Genomic DNA, 23,494 nt, shown 5'->3' on the forward strand with positions numbered 1-23,494 from the left:
GACAGAAGGGACAGCTCTATAGGACAGGGGGCAAGACAGGGAGCTCTTTAACACTACGCGCACACACACACACACACACACACAATGCATCCCTATACATACACAGAAACACACAATGCATCCCTATACATACACAGAAACACACAATGCACCCCTATACATACACAGAAACACACAATGCACCCCTATACATACACAGAAACACACAATGCACCCCTATACATACACAGAAACACACAATGCACCCCTATACATACATACACAGAAACACACAATGCATCCCTATACATACACAGAAACAGAACATGCTTCCCTTACACACAGAGAAACACACAATGCATCCATTACACACACACACAATGCAACCCTTACACACAAAGACAATGCATCATTTGCACACATACACAGAAACATACAATGCAAACCCTTACACACACATGCAAACAAATGTTTTTCTTACATACACACAGAAACACAATGCATCTCTTACACTCAATGCACACACATACAGACACACACCTTGCATCCCTTATGCATACAAACACAGATTCACACAATGCATCCCTCACACACAACCAGAAACACATAATACATCCCTTATACACAAATACACACTGCTTCCACTACACACAAACACACTGCATCACCTGCACAAACTGGTATCCCTATACACTACATACCATAAGCACACATATGAGATAACACATAACACATCCCCTACACACTCCACTCCCTGTGGGCGAGCTCATGGGTGGGTGGAACATGTAAGAAGACTTATGAGTGGGCCTTATGGGCATACTAACCGTCAGGCACTGGGGCCCAGACCTTGAGCTGTGTAAGAGGCCACCAAAAAATGGAGCTGCTTCCAATTCTCCCAGAACGTTGAATTTTGTGACCACAGTTGCAAACAGCCTCCAGAGGGGTCCTGTTCTACACCAGACCAGTGGAGCCAAACTGCAGCCCATCATCATCCTCATCTAATTGTAAGTAGGCAATCTAGTATATTATTAGTGACACTTGTAGCGGAGAGCCGATCTTGCACAGCTATTCTCCACTAGAGATTCCAGTGAGGCTCAGGAACAAGGTGATGTTAAGTCCATAGGCAAGGATTCCAGCAGGTAAAGTAATACAGCAGTATCCCCATCGCAATCCCAATAACTGGACGACACACAGTTTCAGGAGTAGACTGACAAGCTTTATTCCACAGTTCCTTATAAAGCCCTCTCCCATGCAAGGGAGGAGGTTCTAACACTTAAGACATTATCCAATCTCTAAGTAGTAACCTCCCACAGATCTCCTCCCCTCCTCTAGCATCATAATCCCCTTATTGTGTACACAGTTTTCCCCGAGTTTTGGATGTACCCTAAATACTTGGGGTACATCCACAAATCCAACATCCCCAGATAGCTCTATTCTGGGGGACCAACATACTTAAAAATTAGCCCATTCGGATGAATGGTTCGTGAGATATGGGGTTCCAAAGATTTGACCGACCGCATGGGTAAAGTATCCGAAAACAGTTCCATGCATTTTGGCCCTGCGGTCGGTCACAAACAAGGGAATGAAAACAGGCGAATTGCCTGTGTTATAGAGCCTGGAGAGGGTTTGAATGAATTCCCTTGTTTATGGGGCTCTTTCTACCGAACGGCAGGTCATTCGGTAGTTTCCATACGAATTTCTGGAAGTATGGAGGTCTCAGCGGTGTTTGCCTAGTCAAGTGTCCGATTTTAGTTCCAGACACTCGACGGCAAAACACCGCTGTTCGGTAGTTTAAGATGGCCGCCGCCACGTGTTTGTTTCCCGAATGGCGGCCACCCAGAGGACAAAGACCACACTGCACTCATTGCCAATTACCTGTTTGCAACATTGTTGCAAACGGTAATTGGAGGCACACTCATTCCTGGGTGGTCTGGTTGTTCGGTAGTTTCATTCCCTTGTTTTATTTGAATGATTCTACCGAACAACTAGAGGAATACAATTCTTTACATACATTTAACTGTCATTATACCCGGATACCATGCTTTCTATACATGTACATACACATTAAACCAGCCATATGACCAAATATACTTATTCTCATACAGGTCGTGGGACAGCCCGGTACCAATCCGCTACACTGCTCCCCCTTGCCCACAAGCCGGCATACACAGTCTGATCCAACACGGATCGGCTTGGGGATGTCCGGGGGCTCACGGATCATTTCTCTAAGTCAGTTTGTCTTGACAACCCGTCAGCATTTCCATTCTGCTTACCCGGCCGGTACTTGATATTAAAGTCAAAAGGCTGTAGCGCCAAACTCCAGCGCAGCAGTCTGGCGTTGTCTCCAGCCACCCGGTTCAGCCAGACTAACGGGTTGTGATCCGTGAGCAAGGAAAAGGGCTGTCCATATAAATAGGGTTGTAGCTTCTTTAGGGCCCACACCACAGCCAGGCATTCCTTTTCGATGGCGGCGTAGCTTACTTCTCGAGGTAACAGTTTGCGACTGATGTAAGCCACTGGATGTTCCCCGCCATCGGCCCCGACTTGACTCAGTACTGCCCCCAATCCAAACATAGAAGCGTCTGTGTGAACAAGAAAACGTTTAGTTGGATTGGGAGCTGCCAAGACAGGGGCATTTATCAGTGCATTTTTCAATTGTTGGAATGCCTGCTCACACTCCGGGGTCCAGTTTACTTGGCGGGGAAGGTTCTTACGGGTCAGGTCAGTGAGGGGTTTGGCCAGGGCGCTATAATTGGGAACAAACTTCCGGTAATACCCTGCTGTCCCTAGAAACGCTAAAACCTGGGTCTTAGTCCTAGGGGTGGGCCACTGGGCTACAGCCTCTACTTTGGCGGGTTCGGGTTTTTGTTTACCGCACCCTACTCTATGTCCCAGGTATTGTACCTCAGCCATGCCGATACTACACTTGGCCGGCTTCAAGGTCAGACCTGCTTCCCTTATCCTATCTAGTACAGCTCCGATGTGAGCTAAGTGTTCCTGCCACGTATTGCTAAAAATAGCAATATCGTCCAGGTAGGCACATGTATAGTCCTGGAATCCATCTAGGAGTCGATCCACCATCCTTTGGAAGGTGGCTGGGGCGTTTTTCATCCCAAATGGCATGACCTTAAACTGGTACAAGCCAAATGGGGTGACAAAGGCCGACTTCGGGATGGCGTCTGGGGCCAGGGGGATTTGCCAATACCCTTTACACAAGTCAATAGTGGTGAGGTATTGGCCCCTGGCCATTCTGTCCAGTAACTCGTCTATCCGGGGCATCGGATAGGCGTCAGATACAGTCTTCTCGTTCAATCTCCTATAGTCCACGCAGAAGCGGGTCGTACCGTCTCGCTTTGGTACGAGGACTACAGGAGATGCCCAAGGACTGTCTGAGGGTTCAATCACCCCCAGTTGGAGCATTTCGTCGATCTCCTTACGCATGTTTGCCCGTACCGCTTCTGGAATGCGGTATGGCGTCTGGCGCATGGGTAGTTGCCCTGGGGTCTCGACCCGGTGAGTTGCCAGAGGCGTGTATCCAGGTACATTAGAGAACGTGTCGCGTTTCTCTTCCAATAGTTGCTGTACCTCGATCCGCTCCTGTGGGCTCAGCCGATCTCCCAGCGTAACCTCCCCTAAATCTCCGGACAGCTGCCCATCCCCCAGCAAATCGGGGAGGGGTAAGCTGTCAAACTCTTCCGTGTTAGGGGCACAGATGGCGGTTACCTCCTCAGTACGCTCGTGGTAGGGCTTCAGCATGTTCACATGGAGCATGCGTCGCCCCCCAGTCCCTGTGCAGGGGCCGATAATATAGGTGGTATCGCATCTTTGCTCCACCACCTTATATGGGCCCTGCCAGGCGGCCTGTAACTTATCATGTCGGACAGGTTTTAAAATTAGTACCTTCTGCCCGACCTGAAAGCTACGGTCCCTGGCTCCCCGATCATACCATGTACGCTGGCGGGTCTGGGCCTCCTGAAGGTTTTCCCGTACCGTCTTGGTCAACGCTTCTAGGCGGTCCCGAAAGGCCAACACATATGGTAGGATGGGAGTGCCATCTGTGCTCCGGTCTCCCTCCCAATGCTCTCTAATAAGATCCAATGGGCCTCGGACCCTCCTTCCAAACAATAATTCAAACGGGGAGAACCCTGTGTATTCCTGCGGCACCTCCCGGTATGCAAATAGGAGGTGCGGCAGGAATCGTTCCCAGTCCTTGTGGGTCTCTGCGAAGGTTCGGAGCATCTGCTTCAAGGTACCATTGAATCGTTCGCAGAGCCCGTTCGTCTGGGGGTGGTAAGGGGCGCTGATAATAGGCTTAATGCCACAGATCCTCCAGAGGTGTTGGGTGAATTCTGCGGTAAACTGGGTACCCTGATCCGAGATAATCTCCCTGGGTAATCCCATCGGGGAGAATATCCGCATGAGGGCATCCGCGACCGTCTCAGCGTGGATGTTGGTCAGAGCCACTGCTTCTGGATACCTGGTGGCATACTCTACGACCGTTAAAATATACCGTTTTCCTGACGGGCTAACTTTATTGAGGGGGCCTATCAGATCCACCGCTATTCGGCTAAAAGGTTCCTCTATTATGGGTAAGGGGTGAAGTTTAGCCTTCCTGCAATCCCCCCTTTTTCCCACTCTCTGGCAGGTATCGCAAGTCGTGCAATATCTGCGTACTTCCTGGCTAATCCCTGGCCAGAAGAAACTCTGGGTTAGTCTGTACCTGGTGCGACTAACCCCTAGATGTCCGGATAGCGGAATATCATGCGCTATCCGGAGTAATTCAGCCCGGTACCGCTGTGGTACCACTAATTGTCTCCTCGCTATCGGGTCTAACCCCGTAATCTGTTTGGTTGTTTCCCTGTATAAAAGTTGTTTATCCCAGATAAACTTCTCTCCCTCCGCCCCGGGGGAACCCGTGCCAACCTTGTCCCTATACACCTGAAGCGTGGGGTCTGTTGCGACTTCAGCTACAAATTCATTAGGTGGAGCCCAGGGGACACATTCTAGAGGGGGGGTAGGGTTGCTTACCTGGACCTCCGGCAGTGTGTTGTGGTCGTGGGTGCGGGCCGGTTGTCGGGTGACTACAGGGTTGACCTCTCCTGTGGTGGGTGACTGGGGCTCAAAAGCAGAAGTGAGCCTCCCCAGATCGTTCCCCAATAAAACCTCCGCCGGTAAATGTGGCATCAACCCCACCTCCACTTCCCCTGCCCCCGCTCCCCAATGTAAATGTACCCTTGCTGTAGGTAGCCGGTACACTGCTCCCCCAGCTACCCGGACGGCAACAGTTTTGTTCAGTTTTGCCTGATCTGAAATCAGGTGGCTCTGTACCAAAGTGATGGTGGCTCCCGAATCTCGTAATCCCCGGACTGCTGTACCATTCAGATATACCGTCTGTCGATGGTGCCGTAGATTATCCACATTGGCCTGGACCGGATCTGCCTCGTGCAGTACCTCCCATTGTTCCACAGTAGTAATGGGGACTGCGGAACCATATGGGGTGGTGACTAGGTCCTGGTAGTGGTGGGCTGCGGCCGCCCTGGGTGGAGGTGGGCCTGGACGAATCCAGGTGGAACGGTCCCGTAGCTGTGGGCATTCCCTTTTATAATGTCCCCACTTCTGGCAGTGATGACAGGGGCCAGCGGTGGGTTGTCGGAACCGGGGCTGTGCAGCGGGTGGTGGAGGTGGTGGTAGCGGTCTCGGTGGAGCTGGGGTGTAGTTGTTTCCCCCGAATGTTTTAAAGGTTGCTTTTGGAGCTGCAGGTTTTTGTGACCTGCGTGCATCCAGGTAGTCATCCGCTTTCCTAGCCGCCTCGGTAAGGGAAGTAGGGTTTCTGTCCCTTACCCATTCCTGGACCTCATTGGTTACTCCCTCATAGAACTGCTCCATCAGCAACATTTGTATTACATCCTCCATAGAACGTGCCTTGCTAGCTTGCACCCACCCGAGCGCTGCCCCCTGTAATCGGCATGCCCACTCTGCGTGCGAGTCCTTCTCTGTTTTCTTTAGATCCCGGAACCTCCGCCGGTATGCCTCGGGTGTTATAGCATACCTGGCGAGTATAATTTCTTTCACTTTACTGTAATTCCTTATTTCGTCATTAGGTACAGTCCGATATGCCTCTGCTGCCCTCCCGGTTAACCTTCCGGCCAAAATAGGTACCCAGTCCTCTGCGTTAATTTTATGCAGTGCACACAGTCTTTCAAAGTCTTGCAGGAAAGCGTCTATATCTTCCTCTGCCTCCACATATGTTTTAAAAGCCTGGTATGGTATTTTAGGCTTACCTTCCTGTGGCACATTAATTGCAGAGCTTTGTTCTGGTGCCTGTGTCCTTAGGATGAATTCTTGTACCTCGGCCATTGTCCTGGTAACAATTTCTGTTGGGGGGTTTTCCCCATAAAAGGATAGCCTGAACTGAACCTGCCTCTGGAATTCCGATCCTTGTGGTGTTCCTCCCGGCTCCCTCTGTGCCGGAACTGAATCGCCCTCCATTCTGTACTCTGCCATGAGTTCTGTAACAAGTACTGCTTTCTTCTTATTGCTGGCTTGTATACCCCTTGCCTCTAGGAGGTCCTTTAGCGTGGAGCGTTTTAGCGCAGAAAAATCAATCTCCATCCGTACTCCATTTACGCTTGTTCCTCTGTGAGTTTGGATCCCAGCGCTGCCAACCAATGTAGCGGAGAGCCGATCTTGCACAGCTATTCTCCACTAGAGATTCCAGTGAGGCTCAGGAACAAGGTGATGTTAAGTCCATAGGCAAGGTTTCCAGCAGGTAAAGTAATACAGCAGTATCCCCATCGCAATCCCAATAACTGGACGACACACAGTTTCAGGAGTAGACTGACAAGCTTTATTCCACAGTTCCTTATAAAGCCCTCTCCCATGCAAGGGAGGAGGTTCTAACACTTAAGACATTATCCAATCTCTAAGTAGTAACCTCCCACAGATCTCCTCCCCTCCTCTAGCATCATAATCCCCTTATTGTGTACACAGTTTTCCCCGAGTTTTGGATGTACCCTAAATACTTGGGGTACATCCACAAATCCAACATCCCCAGATAGCTCTATTCTGGGGGACCAACATACTTAAAAATTAGCCCATTCGGATGAATGGTTCGTGAGATATGGGGTTCCAAAGATTTGACCGACCGCATGGGTAAAGTATCCGAAAACAGTTCCATGCATTTTGGCCAGGGGCGGGCTGGGCCGGGGGGCAGGGAGGCAATTGCCCCCCAGGCCGCCCGAAATTATTTTAGGACCGGCCGCGACGGGCCGGCCCTTTAAATGCTGCAGCCGCCGAGCGCTCTGTAAAGAGCGCTCGGCGGCTGCAGCTGCTTTTCCCTCCCTCCCCTTCCCTGTAGGTGGCCGAGCTGCACTCCGGGCCGCGGTCCCGGCCGGAGTGATGGGAAGGTGCACACTGAGTGTGCACTTCCTGTCAGTCCGGCCGGGTACAGGAAACAGAAACTCCTGTTCCGCGCGGAACAGGAGTTTCTGTTTCCTGTACCCGGCCGGACTGACAGGAAGGTGCACACTGAGCACCTTCCTATCACTCCGGCCGGGACCGTGGACCGGAGTGCAGCTCGGCCACCTACAGGGGAGGGGGTAAAAAGAGGGGAGAGGGGGAGTAAGAAGAGGGGAGGGGGGAGAGTAAGAAGAGGGGAGGGGGGAGAGTAAGAAGAGGGGAGGGGGGTAGAGTAAGAAGAGGGGAGGGGGGAGTAAAAAGAGGGGAGGGGAGGGGGGAGTAAAAAGAGGGGAGGGGGGGAGAGTAAGAAGAGGGGAGGGGGGAGAGTAAGAAGAGGGGAGGGGGGGAGAGTAAGAAGAGGGGAGGGGGGGAGAGTAAGAAGAGGGGAGGGGGGGAGAGTAAGAAGAGGGGAGGGGGGGAGAGTAAAAAGAGGGGAGGGGGGGAGAGTAAGAAGAGGGGAGGGGGGGAGAGTAAAAAGAGGGGAGGGGGGGAGAGTAAAAAGAGGGGAGGGGGGAGAGTAAGAAGAGGGGGGAGAGTAAGAAGAAGGGGGAAGTAAGAAGGAGGGGAGATAAGAAAAAGAGGGGGGTAAGAAGAAGAAGGGGGGAGTAAGAACAAGAGTGGGGAGTAATTAGAAGAAGGGGGTAAGAAGAAGAGGGGGTAAGAAGAAGAGGGAGTAAGAAGAAGAGGGGGTAAGAAGAAGAAGGGGGTAAGAAGAAGAAGGGGGTAAGAAGAAGAAGGGGGTAAGAAGAAGAAGGGGGTAAGAAGAAGAAGAGGGGGGTAAGAAGAAGTTGGAGGGAGTAAGAAGAAGTAGGAGGGGGTAAGAAGAAGAAGGGGGTAAGAAGAAGGGGGGAGCAATAAGAAGAAGGGGGAGTAATAGGAAGAAGGGGGGAGTAAGAAGAACACAGGGAGGAGGGGGGTAAGAAGAACACGGGGGGTGAGGAGAACACATGGAGGGGGGAGTGAGAAGAACACAGAGAGGGTGGGGGGGGGGATGAGAAGAGACCGCTAGGGGAGGGTGGGTGAGAGGAGAGACCACTAAGGGGCAGGGGAGAGCTCTAAGGGACAGAAGGGACAGCTCTATAGGACAGGGGGCAAGACAGGGAGCTTTAACACTACACGCGCGCACACACACACACACACAATGCATCCCTATACATACACAGAAACACACAATGCACCCCTATACATACACACCTATACATACACAGAAACACACAATGCATCCCTATACATACACAGAAACAGAACATGCTTCACTTACACACAGAGAAACACACAATGCATCCATTACACACACACACAATGCAACCCTTACACACAAAGACAATGCATAATTTGCACACATACACAGAAACATACAATGCAAACCCTTACACACACATGCAAACACACACTGTTTTTCTTACATACACACAGAAACACAATGCATCTCTTACACTCAATGCACACACATACAGACACACACCTTGCATCCCTTATGCATACAAACACAGATTCACACAATGCATCCCTCACACACAACCAGAAACACATAATACATCCCTTATACACAAATACACACTGCTTCCACTACACACAAACACACTGCATCACCTGCACAAACTGGTATCCCTATACACTACATACCATAAGCACACATATGAGATAACACATAACACATCCCCTACACACTCCACTCCCTGTGAGCGAGCTCATGGGTGGGTGGAACATATAAGTGGACTTATGAGTGGACCTTATGGGCATACTCACCGTCAGGCACTGGGGCCCAGACCTTGAGCTGTGTAAGAGGCCCCCAAAAAATGGAGCTGCTTCCAATTCTCCCAGAACGTTGAATTTTGTGACCACAGTTGCAAACAGCCTCCAGAGGTCCTGTTCTACACCAGACCAGTGGAGCCAAACTGCAGCCCATCATCATCCTCATCTAATTGTAAGTAGGCAATCTAGTATATTATTAGTGACACTAATCTATAATTTACCTCATATTAAAGGGACACTATAGCTTAATGAAGTGGTTCTGGTGTCTATAGCTGGTCCCTGCAGGCTTTTTAATGTAAACACACACTGTGTGCAGCACTGGCGTTAGTTCATATGGCAGATCATATGGGTGGGGCATTGTGATGTCACATGGGGGGGCGGCAAATTTATATTTTGTCTAGGGCGGCAAAAATCCTTGCACCGGCTCTGATCCTGGGCAGGTGCACCAGTCTACTGGTGACCCACAGGAGGGGAGTGCACTGATTGCACTGCACTCTCCTCCTGCCCAGACCCGTCTTGACCGCAGTGCAAGTGCCATCTGCCCCTAATTTACAGTGGCTCACACTCACAACAAGCAGTGCCTAGAGCCCTTTGCAGAGACGGAAACAAAGAGGTTCTGCGGCAGCTGGCCGTCCTGCAAGCATTACATTAAACAGCTGTTCCCCATGCAGCCACAGGTGGCGTTGTGCTGGGAGACTGTGATTACTCTTCACTTCCTCCCAGCCTACAGAGCAGCGCATGGGGGAGAGAGGAGGAGGCATGATTTAATCTTGAATAAATCCTCTAAGCAAACCTTTATAAATTTGGGGGGATCAGCTCTGTTACCACAGTTTATTGGTGTTTACTCTCATCTCTGTATTAATATTGAGGGATGTCTAAGTAGTAACATCAGTGTGTGTCAGCAGGGCCAGCCGTTAGGGTGGGCAAGCTGTGCCGTCACGCAGGGTGCCATGACAACAGAGGCGCCCGGCGGCCAACACAGCTCACAAGTTGGGTACACCAGCATATTTAATTTAAACGATTCGCTGGTGGTCCACTGGTGCGCACCAGCAGTAGGTGCAGTCAGATCAAATGCTCTCCCTCGTGGTTCCGGCGCTCAGTTAGTGAGTCAGAGCACAGGCTCAGAGATTCTCAGCCTGTGCTCTGACAACATTGAAAGTCAGAGCCGTGAAGGAGCGGGTATGGCAAAGAGCTACTGATTAGCATAACATCAATATCCGTTATAAAACCAGAAAAAGGTGGGCATGGATGGTGAACTGATTTGGTGACGCAATGGGCCACTTGACTGGTTTTGCCCCCCAGGCCTAAGGCTGCCAGCCCTCCCCTGATGGCATCTGTCAAGGGGTGGAATATTTTAGGCAGAAAGTGAACGGCCAGTTCTTGAATTTTATGTTTTGGAAGCAGGATAAATAGGTAAGAGAAAAAATCTGTGAGTGTCTTTGACAAAGACTAAAGAGTGCTTGCTAGACGACTGGGTCGAAGCATCTCCAATACTGCAAAAGTCTTGTTGGATTTTCCCAGTATATAGTGGTTAGTACCTACCAAAAATGGTGCAAGGAAGGACAACTGAAGAACAAGCGTCAGGACTAATGGCACAAAATGCTCGTTGATGCACATAGGGAGTAAAGACTAGTCTGGTCCAATCATACAGAAGAGCCACTGTAGCTCAAGTTGCTGAAAAATATAATGCTTGCCATGATAGAAAGGTGCCAGAACACACAGTGCATCACAGTTTGCTGCATATTTGACTGCGTTGCCACAGAACAGCCAGCATGCCCAAGATGACCATTGTCTGCCACCGAAAGTGCTTTCAATGGGAATGTGAGTTTCAGAACTAGACTGTGGAACAATGGAAGAAGGTTGCCTGATCTGAGAAATCCTGTTTTCTTTTACATCAGTTACATGGCCAGTGAGTGTGCATTGTTTACCTGGGGAAGAAATGGCAACAGGATGCGCTATAGAAAGAAGACAGGCTGGCTGAGGCAGTGTAATGCTCTGGGCAATGTTCTGCTAGGAAACCTTGGGTCCTGGCATTCATGTGGATGTTACTTTGACATGTACCACCTACCTAGAGATTGTTGCAGACCCATACACTCCTTCATGGCAATGGTGTTCAAATTCCCTAGATCTCAATCCGATTGAGCATCTGTGGGATGTGCTGGAACAACAAATCCAAACTATGGAGGTCCCACCTCGCAACTTGCCAGACTTATAGGATCTGCTGCTAATGTCTTGGTGCCAGATACCACAGGACACGGTCAGAGGTCTTGTGAAGTCCATACTTTGACGCATCAGAGTTGTTTTGACAGCACAAAATAAACCTACACAATATCAGGCAGTTACATTTAATGTTGTGGCTGATCAGTGTATGTCTTTTTAAATGTTCTGTTTAATGCATTAAAAGGTTGGATTTTACTTGAGAAGGATTAAGATCCTACAGAGCCCTAGGCAGATCTGGGCCCTGCCCTCATTTTTCACATCGGAATGTTATATGGGAACTGCAGATGCCTAGGGTCATCCTATGGTTATTCCTGATATATCTTTACTATGTGTATAATTATACATATGCAAACTACATAGTAGATAAATTAAATCCCCCACTGCTGCATATCGACAGAAAAGGCCTGCGTAGGTCTGCTTTCCAAAATAATAGAAACAAGTTAAAGCTGTTCTTGGATTCATGGCACACAATAGGCAAGCTTCTAGAGATTTGTGGACAATTCATCGTTCTTTCATTACTGTGTATTTAAAGCTCCGGGCTCCATAACAACTGTTTAACCCCATAGTGTTGAATCCAGTGCAGTTTCCTTCTGCTTTTCTCCGAGTCTTGAATCAGGAGACGCTGAAGCAGTCAGGCAATCAGTATCTCATTCACAAAACATTTTTCCCCCAAGTCTTTTTGTAAATCGGGAGATACTTATTAGATTAGAGCGTCAGCTGATGCTTGAAGCCAATCAGTGGCGAACCTGTCAGAGGCTGTCTGAGGCTTCCTGATGCAAGTCTTGCCACGGACCTCCTGGCACCATGACAACTTTAGTACAATTAAGTTGTTATGGTGCTTGGAGTTTCCCATTTAAGCATATCATAAACGTGAACAAAGACAGTCTCACACGTTTCACCTCAATGGAGGCTTAAAGGGACACTGTAGTCACCAGCTTAATGTAGTTTTTCTATAGTATGTATAGTATGTCAATGCACGTACTTTCATGTAAACATTGCCTTTTTAGAGAAAAGACTGTTTACATTGCTGCCTAGGGACACCTCCACAACGTGCAGCACTAGCGTTCAGTGTCTCCATGCTGTGCATGGATGCGCTGAACTTTCCCCATAGAGATGCATTGATCCAATACATCTCTATGAGGAGATGCTGATTGGTGCAACATGGCATCTTGCTGTGCATGCGCATTAGCCTCCCTATGCTTTCCTATAGGACAGCATTCAATTGGCTGAGATCGTCAATTTTGATGATCTCAGCCAAGGATGCAAAGTGGGGGGTGCCAGACCCCCTTGCGGCACTGGAATAAAGGTACTTTTTAACTTATTAAAGGGGGCTGGGAACCTAAATACTGTTTTTAACACTATAGGGTGAGGAACACACGTTTACATTCCTGACTCTATAGTGTTCCTTTAATAGCCGAATATATATATATATATAATAACTTATTGATTAAAATATCAGCTAGCCCTCAATAATTGTTGAAAATATGTGTTATTATTAAATTGACTGAAAATAATTACTGGTATATTATTTCAGTAACAGAACAACATGGTACCATTACATAGTGTTTGTTACTGAAATATATGTTTTTACATATCCCCCTTTTGCGTCACCATTAAAATAATTTGGAAGAATAGCTGTAGCATTTTGCAATATTTTACTCATTCGATAACTTTTTCATTGATTGCAGAAATTATTTTCACTTATAATATATTTTTTTTCTCAGTGACTTACGGAATGACCAGCTCTAATTCCTACTATTACACAAATGTGATGTCCAATCTATTCCTGACTACACCAGCAGACAATGGAGTAACGTTTACGACCATCAGCAGCATGGCGGATTTTTGGACGGTGTGTAGAATTATGACCCATAAACATGTAGAAATTCCTATAACCTCTTGGTCCTTTCTCAGACAGACATGTACAGCACAATAATATTTATTAAATCTGAGATTCTTAAGCAGTTACTGACTTGCAGCTGTATTTATCAACGCAAAACAAGTACTAATATGGGGCACAGAAACCAATAGAATGTCCCCCCTTATTCCCTATTACATATTTTGGATCACTGTATAATTTAAAAAAAAATAAAAAATAAAAAAAAGTTACCCGTCCCCATTCTTTTGACAAAATTTAACTTCAAATATGGAAAAAAAAATTTAAAGGGTTACTCCAACCCTTGGGGGGGCTGAACCTTTTCTCGACTGTTTTGCTGGCTCAGAGTGCATGTGTGCAATCTGAGCTGGTAGGGGAGGTTGAAGAAAGTAGGTGAGGGAGGGGCAATGTAATTAAGAAAGGTTACACAATTAGAGGAGGGAGGGAGGCGGGAAGAAAGCCCACAAGGTGGGAGGGAGGGGAAAAACTATCTTCCCAGGCAGAGCGCCTGCAATGAAAAATGTTATCATGTCCACTGCCAGCATGCTATGTGTGCTGAGAGATGTAAGATATAGTCTGGGCTGCCTAAGTAATCTGTGCTGGGAGTGCCACTAGCACCCTGCACACAATTACAAATAACACTGTATTTGCAATGTTTCAAGCAGAAACCCTGCACATACTGACTCACTGAAGTAGTTGTGGTGGTTGGAGTAACCCTGTAGGAATCACTGCCATAGTGACTGATAAGTTTCCCTAAGGGAATGAGCAGAATATAAGTTTGTCACCCTATGTTAAAATGCTACTTAAATTGTATTTTCTAGGATAGGCTCCAGTAGAGCTTTGGGGGTGTGATAAAATGTTTGCTATTTTACACAGTGGTGTATTTTGGTTTTGTGCTGCCCTAGGCATGACTAAACCTGGGCACCCCCTCAATCTAAATTTGCCCCATCCCTTCCGGTCAAGGCCCTTCCTCTTTAGACTCCACCTTTTCCTAGTCCTTTTAAAGTGATCCTATAGTGCCAGGAAAACAAAGCTGTTTTCCTGGCACTATAGTTACCTATAGTGCCACCCCCACCACCAACTTGGCACTGAAGGGGTTTAAACCCTTTTAGTCACTTACCTGAATCCAGCGCTGGTGTCCCTCGGCGCTGGGTCAGCCTCCTCTGCGCTTGCATTAGGTTTCCCAATTGTATCAATTCTTTCCTATGTGGATTTAGCAGACGCAGGATGTCCTCATGCACAGCGTGAGGACATCCAGCATCAGTTAGGCGACTTTTGGTTGCCTAACCTCCCAGAACTCCCTCTCTTCCCGCCTCCTACCGGAAGTCCCTCTGGCAGACCACTTCTGAGAAACTGCAATAATTACACTTGCAGGGTTAGGGGAACTGGGCGACTGCACCCAGACCACTTTAATGAGCTGAAGTGGTCTGGGTGGCCATAGTGTCCCTTTAAGCACACACTCACACATTCACTGACAGACACACACTGGCTGATACAAACTGACAGTCACACACACACACTCAATGGCACACACACAGATGTCACTGACAGACACACACACACACATATTCACTGACTGACACACACTGGTAAATACACACTTACAGACACACACACACACAGATGTCACTGACAGACACAAACTCACTGATTTGACACACACACATTTACTAGCACTCACTCATTAACAGACACGCAAACACGCTCTCACTGACAGACACTCATTGGCACACACTGATAGTCACACACACACTTAATAACAAACAGACTCTCACTGATTTGACAACAGTGGCGGCTCTAGACTTTGTGAGGCCTTAGGCAAAACTCAAACATGAGGCCCCCACTAACATCTAAAGTTAAAAATAGGGTTTGCCTTGTGTGTATAAGGTGCTGTTGCAGAGGGTGGTAGGGTGGCTGTGGCAGAGGGTGGTAGCGTGGCTGGGGCAGAGGGTGGTAAGGTGGCTGGGGCAGAGGGTGGTAAGGTGGCTGGGGCAGGGTAGTGGGGTGGTAGGAGGGCAGAGGGTGGCTGGGGCAGAGGGTGGTAGGGATTCTGGGGCAGAGGGTGGTAGGGTTTCTGGGGCAGAGGATGGTAGGGTGCCTGGGGCAGTAGGGTGGCTGGGGCAGAGGGTGGTAGGGTGGCTTGGGCGGTAGGATGGCTGGGGCAGAGGGTGGTAGGGTGGCTGGGCAGAGGGTGGTAGCGTGGCTGGGGCAGAGGGTGGTAGCGTGGCTGGGGCAGAGGGTGGTAGCGTGGCTGGGGCAGAGGGTGGTAGGAGGACAGTGACAGGGTAGTGGGGTGGTAGGGTGGCTGGGGCAAAGGGTGGTAGGGTTTCTGGGGCAGGAGGGTGGTGGGGTGGCTGGGGCAGGAGGGTGGCTGGGGCAGAGGTGGGGTGGCTGTGGGTGGCTGGGGCAGAGGTGGTGGGGTGGGTGGTGGGGTGGCTAGGGCAGAGGGTGGTGGGGTGGCTGTGGGTGGTGGGGTGGCTGGGGCAGAGGGTGGTGGGGTGGCTGTGGGTGGTGGGGTGGCTGGGGCAGAGGGTGGTGGGGTGGCTGTGGGTGGTGGGGTGGCTGGTGGAGTGGCTGGGGCAGAGGGTGGTGGGGTGGCTGGTGGGGTGGCTGGTGGGGTGGCTGGGGCAGAGGGTGGTGGGGTGGCTGGGGCTAGTGGGGTGGCGGGGTGGCTGGGGCAGAGCGTGGTGGGGTGGCTGGGGCAGAGCGTGGTGGGGTGGCTGGGGCAGAGCATGTTGGGGTGGCTGTGGGTGGTGGGGTGGCTGGGGCAGAGGGTGGTGGGGTGGCTGGGGCAGAGGGTGGTGGGGTGGCTGTGGGTGGTGGGGTGGCTGGGGCGGTGGGGTGGCTGGTGGGGCAGAGGGGGGTGGGGTGGCTGTGGGTGGTGGGGTGGCTGGTGGGGTGGCTGGGGCAGAGGGTGGCTGTGGGTGGTGGGGTGGCTGGTGGGGTGGCTGGGGCAGAGGGTGGTGGGGTGGCTGGGGCAGAGGGTGGTGGGGTGGCTGTGGGTGGTGGGGTGGCTGGGGCAGAGGGTGGTGGGGTGGCTGTGGGTGGTGGGGTGGCCTGGGCAGAGGGTGGTGGGGTGGCTGGGGCAGACGGTGGCTGGGGCAGAGGTGGGGTGGCTGTGGGTGACTGGGGCAGAAGTGGTGGGGTGGTTTGTGGGGTGGCTGGGGCAGAGGGTGGTGGGGTGGCTATGGGTGGTGGGGTGGCTGGGGCAGAGGGTATTGGGGTGGCTGTGGGTGGTGGGGTGGCTGGGGCAGAGGGTATTGGGGTGGATGTGGGTGGTGGGGTGGCTGGGGCAGAGGGTGGTGTGGTGGTGGGGTGGCTGGGGCAGAGGGTGGTGTGGTTGTGGGTGGTGGGGTGGCTGGGGCAGAGGGTGGTGGGGTGGCTGGGGCAGAGGGTGGCTGGGGCAGAGGTGGTGGGGTGGCTGTGGGTGGCTGGGGCAGAGGTGGTGGGGTGGGTGGTTGGTTGGGTGGCTGGGGCAGAGGGTGGTGGGGTGGCTGTGGGTGGTGGGGTGGCTGGGGCAGAGGGTGGTGGGGTGGCTGTGGGTGGTGGGGTGGCTGGTGGGGTGGCTGGGGCAGAGGGTGGTGGGGTGGCTGGGGCAGAGGGTGGTGGGGTGGCTGTGGGTGGTGGGGTGGCTGGGGCAGAGGGTGGTGGGGTGGCTGTGACTGATGGGATGGCTGGGGCAGAGGGTGGTGGGTGGCTGTGACTGGTGGGGTGGCTGGGGCAGAGGGTGGTGGGGTGGCTGTGGCTGGTGGGGTGGCTGGGGCAGAGGGTGGTGGGGTGGCTGTGGGTGGTGGGGTGGCTGGTGGGGTGGCTGGGGCAGAGGGTGGTGGGGTGGCATAAATACCTTATGTTTCCCTGGTGGTCCAGTGGGCGGCCAGGCTGTTTCCCTGGTGGTCCAGTGGGCGGCCAGGCTGTTTCCCTGGTGGTCTGGTGGGCTCCCTTTACAGTGTGCAGCTCCGCCGGGTGCAGAGCTGCAGACCACGTGGTGAGTTTAGTCTCGCGATCTCAGTCAGTCAGAGCGTTGCCGTGGTAACCCGCGGCAAAGCTCTGATTGGGTGAGATTGCGAGACCCACTCAGTCTGCAGCTCTGCACTCGGTGGAGCTGCAGACAGGCTGGCTCTCCCGGGCAGGCATAGGAGGGGCCTCGCACCCGGCGGCATTAAGGGCAAGTCACACTGCCCTAAGGCGATTTAGGCGGCCGCGAGGCCCCCATCAGCGCGAGGCCTTATTAGCCTAAATCGCCTAATTAGAGAGCCGCCTCTGTTTGACAAACACACACACACAGACACACATATACACTCATACACATACACTCATACACACACACTCATAAATTATTACAATTATTATAAATTAACAAATTCCATCCAGCCTCCCTACCTGGAGAGCGAGCGTGGATCTGTCCCTGGGGTCCATTGGGGCTGCTGGGAGGTGTGCGGATGTGTTCGAATCAGAGTAGGCGAGGGAACTGTGATCTCCCAGCTCTGCTCCCTCACGCCTAGTGGGCTGTCTTTTGATGCCGGGAGCCAACATCAGCAAACGGTGCGCTAGGGAGCAGACATCACAGCTCCCTCGCCGCCTCTGTTTCGACGCAGCCGCACACCTTCCCAGCAGCCCCACTGGACCCTAGGGACAGGGGGAACACTGGGGAAGCCAAAGTTGGCGTTTGGGGGTGGCATTTTTTGAAAATGCCTAGTTTGCCTTGGGCTAAATACACCAGTGCTTTTACATGCTTCTGTTTTTTTGTGATTTTGTTGGAAATCTGGAATTAAAGATAGGAGCCAGTTGCATTTTTGTCTCGTATTATTTTTTTTTTTGTGATCACCACTTGTTACTCTTGATCCTTTAGCTCAAGCATGTCAAACTTGCGGCCCACTTGCCCTGGTGCTGCTTTGTGCTGTGGCTGCAACCAGCCGCAGGACAGGAAAGATATTTCCTGTTTGATTCTTGCCTTTCCTCCCACGGCAGCAAGAGGGCAGATTGGCTGTATGTCTACAGAGCAGGCCAGCCACTCCCCCTTCCCTCCTGTGCAGAGAGGAGCAGGGCTGGAACTGGAGGTCGGGTGGCTCATCTTACGGTAGGGGAAGAGGGGCCTGGGGGACCTTCCTGTGTAGTGTGTTAAATTAGGGAGGGGGCCGTGTATTAATTTGAGGGAGGGAGGGGGCAGTGTATTAAATTTGGTCTTCATTAATCAAAAGTACTGCTTATCAAACCAATCTCCAGATAATAGAGCTAGCGTGAGCTCCATAGACATCAGTGTTGAATGCTATTGACCGCCAGCAACTCTCAACTGATGTCCATTCTGAACTCTCAAACATCTCTCTCCTTGTCTTGTACCATCCTTAAAGTGCATTGTTAACGTCCCTCTTTCTTCAGGTGTTGCCCTTGCTCCCCTACTGTCGTACCAATCTTAAAAAAAGCCAGCTCTTGACCCTGCAACTATCCCCCCCATATTCCTGCTCCCTTTTTCCTCAAAGCTTCTTCTTCAATCTGGTTTTCCGCCCCCACCACTCTACTGAGACTGCTCTAATTAAAGTCACAAATGTTCTAATCATCACTAAATCTAAAGGCCAGTACTCTATACTAATTCTTCTTGACCTCTCTGCTGCATTTGAACCTGTTGATCATGTCTTCCTTCCCAAACTCTTGTACCTCTCGTGGTACTCCTCCTATCTCTCCCAAAGTTTGTTCCGTGTCTCTTTGTCCAATGATACCTCCTCCCCTCGTCCTGTCGGTGATCTTCTCCTGTCTGCTCCTCACACCCTCATTGCTAACTCAGGCTTGCAGGACTTTTTGCAACTCCTTTCCTTTGGTACAGCCCATCCCATCCCATCACACTGTCCCCTAGTCTTCAACCGTTTAAGAAATCCCTCAAAACCCAGCGGTTTAGAAATGCTTATAGCCTCACAGAATAACTTCAAAGTCACAAACCTGTCTCTGGCTCTCTCCTAAAGAGCCACACTCTGCACTCACTTCCAGATCTGTTACTTTCCCACATTGTTTGTTTATTGTCCCCCTTGATGCCCTTCCAATTTTATCCTTATACTCCACTCCTCTAGACTGTAGAGCAAGGTCCTCCACTACCTATTGTTCCTGTATCATTTTGTAATTGTAACTTTTATTGTAAAATTTCCCCCTCCCATAATAAGTGTTGCAGAATAAGTTGGCGCTGTGGGGAACAGCACCAAGTGGTGATGTCACCATTTGTGGTCAATATATGCTAAAACCACACAAAGTGACAGAGCCACTTTAAAGGGGCACTGTAACTATAACTATTTTATCTCACTTAATTCATTATAGTACCTGGATTCCCCTGGCACTGTCCCTTCATTCAGTGGTAAACCATTTTTGAGCAGTTTTATAGTAAATACGGGTCCCTGGCCACTCATACCCCAGTCTGTAGTATGGCTAAGGCAGACATTACACACTTTCTTTTAGCCATAGCAATTCATACCAGCAATGGGCGTTGTGATTGTCTGAAAGTGGTCATCTGACAGTCTCAGCCAATCACAGCCACCGAATGGTGCTCAAGCTAATGGTAGGTATGGAAAAACAATAAAAAAGGCTGCGCCACAATCAGTAATAAAAAGTCCAGTTAAAAGGCAAAAGTCCAAATATATTATCCTTACAAATGGTCTTTAGTGATGAGGTCTTCTACTATTGCAGTGGATCCACTTTATATGAAAGATAAAAAGAGAGAAGGACAACCAATGGTGCAGTATGTAAAATTCAAGTATAGACGTAAAGGAGTAATAATATAAAACTCACATTTGCCAGAGCTAATAACCAGCTCTGGGGTGAAGCTCATTCAGCGGTTTAATCCCCGCTTGTGGGATATAAATGGATTCCTCTCCGTCACTGTTGTCCAATTCTCGGATAAAAAGAGACAACCAATAGTGCTCACTGTATGGTAATATTGATAAAAGAATAAAAGAATGTACTTACAAGACAAGAGCAGATCAACTGCTCTGTGATGACAGCGTGGGTGGATTTATCCCCACCTAAGGATTTCTTTAGGTACAGGAAACTTCCAAAGATGTATTTCAGAGGTTTTACATAAAACCAATAAAAGGTGAATAAGATAATACTAAAAAGCCAGGGTAAAATAGATTATGTGTCTATAAAAAAGGTAATTGGCACAATAAAATGACCAAAAATACTTTAATATATATAAAAGAACACAATATTAGATATCCATGGATAGTACTTTGATTCTTGCACCGGCCCAGCTATCCCTAATTATGCCCATGGTTGAACCCGATGGACTTGAGTCTTTTTTCAACCAAAATTCGATTTTTAAAGTAAACTTTAGATGGTGCTTTCCTCTGGACGCATACCTGTTACTAAACATATACAATTACACTGAATTACACTGTACAGTCATAGAAATAAGCCTGCTTTCGTCCACTGTTGGCTTGCATTCACACTACACACACAAAAAAAAAAAAAAAACCTTTCAGCGTGTTTTGTTCTTTTTTGGTTTGTAAGGTCATTGGGGACACCAGAGAATTCCTTGCCTAGATGAATCGGATATAAATCAATCCCAATATCTGCATGAGTATTAAATGGGTCACATGACCTTTTATTAAATTTTTTGGTCTATTTATATCGATCTATCTACTATACTTTATAACAGCAATGCTGAGAGATGGATATAAATACATTACTCTGCCGCAACAATGATGCAATTCATATGATTTTTTTATCCCACCATCACATCTTAAGTCATCTATTTACTTCTGAAATATTTGGAATGAATGCAGGGCCCCATGGTAATGCACACTGTTAGCTAAAACAGAGCTTTTGTACATCTTGTATTTTTTTTATTTTTAAAGCATTCTTTATTTATTAGGATTTTAGGTTTGCATTATAAAAATTATAAGCGCAACACTTTTGTTTTTGCCCCCATTTTTCATGAGCTGAACTCAAAGATCCAAGACTTTTTCTATGTACACAAAAGGCCTATTTCTCTCCAATATTGTTCACAAATCTGTCTAAATCTGTGTTAGTGAGCACTTCTCCTAGACAGCATGATTATTGCACAGGTGTGCCTTAGGCTGGCCACAATAAAAGACCACTCTAAAATGTGCAGTTTTACTGTATTGGGGGTCCGAAAACATCCCTCACCCAAGCCGACATGTACCGTATTTTTCGCTCCATAAGACGCACCTCACCATAAGACGCACCTAGTTTTTAGAGGAAGAAACCCAGAAAAAAAATATTCTGAACAAACTGTCCCATAGTGTTTCTTACTATGGGACAGTTTGTACAGAATATTTTTTTTCTCCCCTGTCCCATAGTGTCCCCCCCTTCCATAGTCTTCTCCTCTCTCCCATAGTCTTCACTCACCCCCTCCCCATAGTCTTCACCCACCCCCTCCCCATAGACTTCACCCACCCCCTCCCCATAGACTTCATCCACCCCCTCCCCATAGACTTCATCCACCCCCTCCCCATAGACTTCATCCACCCCCTCCCCATAGACTTCATCCACCCCCTCCCCATAGACTTCATCCACCCCCTCCCCATAGACTTCACCCACCCCGTCCCCATAGACTTCATCCACCCCCTCCCCATAGACTTCATCCACCCCCTCCCCATAGACTTCATCCACCCCCTCCCCATAGACTTCATCCACCCCCTCCCCATAGACTTCATCCACCCCCTCCCCATAGACTTCATCCACCCCCTCCCCATAGACTTCATCCACCCCCTCCCCATAGACTTCATCCCCCTCCCTCCCCATAGACTTCATCCCCCTCCCATACTGTCCCCCTCCCCTTGTCCCATAATTACTTACCTGTCTTGTAGCGTTGGCCGGCAGCACAGGGCGCACCGCGGTAGTGGAACTTGAATTTCATGTTCCGGTTTCCGGCGGGACTGAAAGGAAGTGCGCACTCAGCTTGTGCACACTTCCTTTCAGTCCCGCCGGAAACCGGAACATGAAATTCAAGTTCCACTACCGCGGTGCGCCCTGTGCTGCCGGCCAACGCGGCAAGACAGGTAAGTAAAGCTTCATATTCGCTCCATAAGACGCACAGACATTTCCCCTCACTTTTGAGGGGAAAAAAAGTGCGTCTTATGGAGCGAAAAATACGGTATGTTAAGGAAAGGGTGGTGTTATAGGTTACTATATAAGTATGAATGCTAGATTATTGGCTCCAATGGACTGGAGAAGCTAGATATTGTTGTTTAAAGGTTTTCTGTGTTTTAATACCTGTATCTACATTGGTAGGTGATGATAAAAAAAAACAATGTATTTGAATATATCTGAAAAAAAATCAGAGGTTTCAAATGAAGTCTCTCGTGGTAGTTATAGAAGAGAAATTAATTGGCTCTGTCGGAAAAGGTTGAGATATCTGTATAGGTCATTGTCTTCAAATCTAGCAAGTTTGTGTGGTTCATAGTCTGTTTCTGAGTATAGGTGTGAGAGAAGATGGAGTATTAACTAAAGTTAAATTACATGTAATTTTGTCCCAGGTATTAATTTCTGTGTATAACGCACGGGTTGTGGCTGTGCTTATGGTTCTGGCTTGTTTAGGGAGCCAGATATATAGGGAGGGAAAATTTACAAAAAACAGAATAGTGATCTGAGATTAAATATTGTTATACTAATCTATTTTCGATTGATGTTTTGTAGTATTCACAGGGCCCTTTACTTGATGGCCTTTATTGGACCAAATGGTACAACAACGCAACTCTAGTTAATACTTCTAACTCCTTTATCTACTATGAGAATCTGTTACTTGGGGTTCCACGTATACGTCAGCTGAAGGTTAAGAACAATTCTTGTGTCGTATACAAGGATTTCAGAGAAGACATCTCTGGATGCTTTGACGTGTACTCCGAGGACAAAGAGGACCACATGCCCTTTGGACTTTATAATGGGACGCCGTAAGTACTGCATTTTTCTATTAAGGAAAAAATACTTAAACCATGTCAGTCATCGAGTTAAGACTGGTATATTCAGCAATGAATTGCATTGCAAAAAAACATGAGTGTAAAAATAATATGGAGAAATGGAAAATTAAAGAAATTAACTCCTGGATAGACAATTTTTCCTCTTATTTTAAAGCAAATGCCTCATCTTGAATATGGTGGAACATATTTAACAAATATTTATGCAAGTATTTGAGGTGGATTATATAAATATTTTCCACATTCCTTTTGATAGTTTATGGTGAAAAGATTGGATTGGGAATGGTAT

General features: G+C 48.9%; 1 protein-coding gene across 1 annotated transcript in view; it reads left to right on the forward strand.

Annotated features, from left to right (window-relative positions):
* PKD2L1 (polycystin 2 like 1, transient receptor potential cation channel) overlaps nt 1–23,494 on the forward strand; it is a 67,196-nt gene that overhangs the window by 17,125 nt on the left and 26,577 nt on the right. Inside the window, exons 3-4 of the mRNA XM_063435075.1 lie at nt 13,137–13,264; nt 22,928–23,181. Coding sequence (XP_063291145.1) covers nt 13,137–13,264; nt 22,928–23,181 — 382 coding nt within the window. The remainder of the gene's footprint in view (nt 1–13,136; nt 13,265–22,927; nt 23,182–23,494) is intronic.

This window comes from Pelobates fuscus, chromosome 10 (assembly GCF_036172605.1).
Source record: "Pelobates fuscus isolate aPelFus1 chromosome 10, aPelFus1.pri, whole genome shotgun sequence".
NCBI lineage: Eukaryota > Metazoa > Chordata > Amphibia > Anura > Pelobatidae > Pelobates > Pelobates fuscus.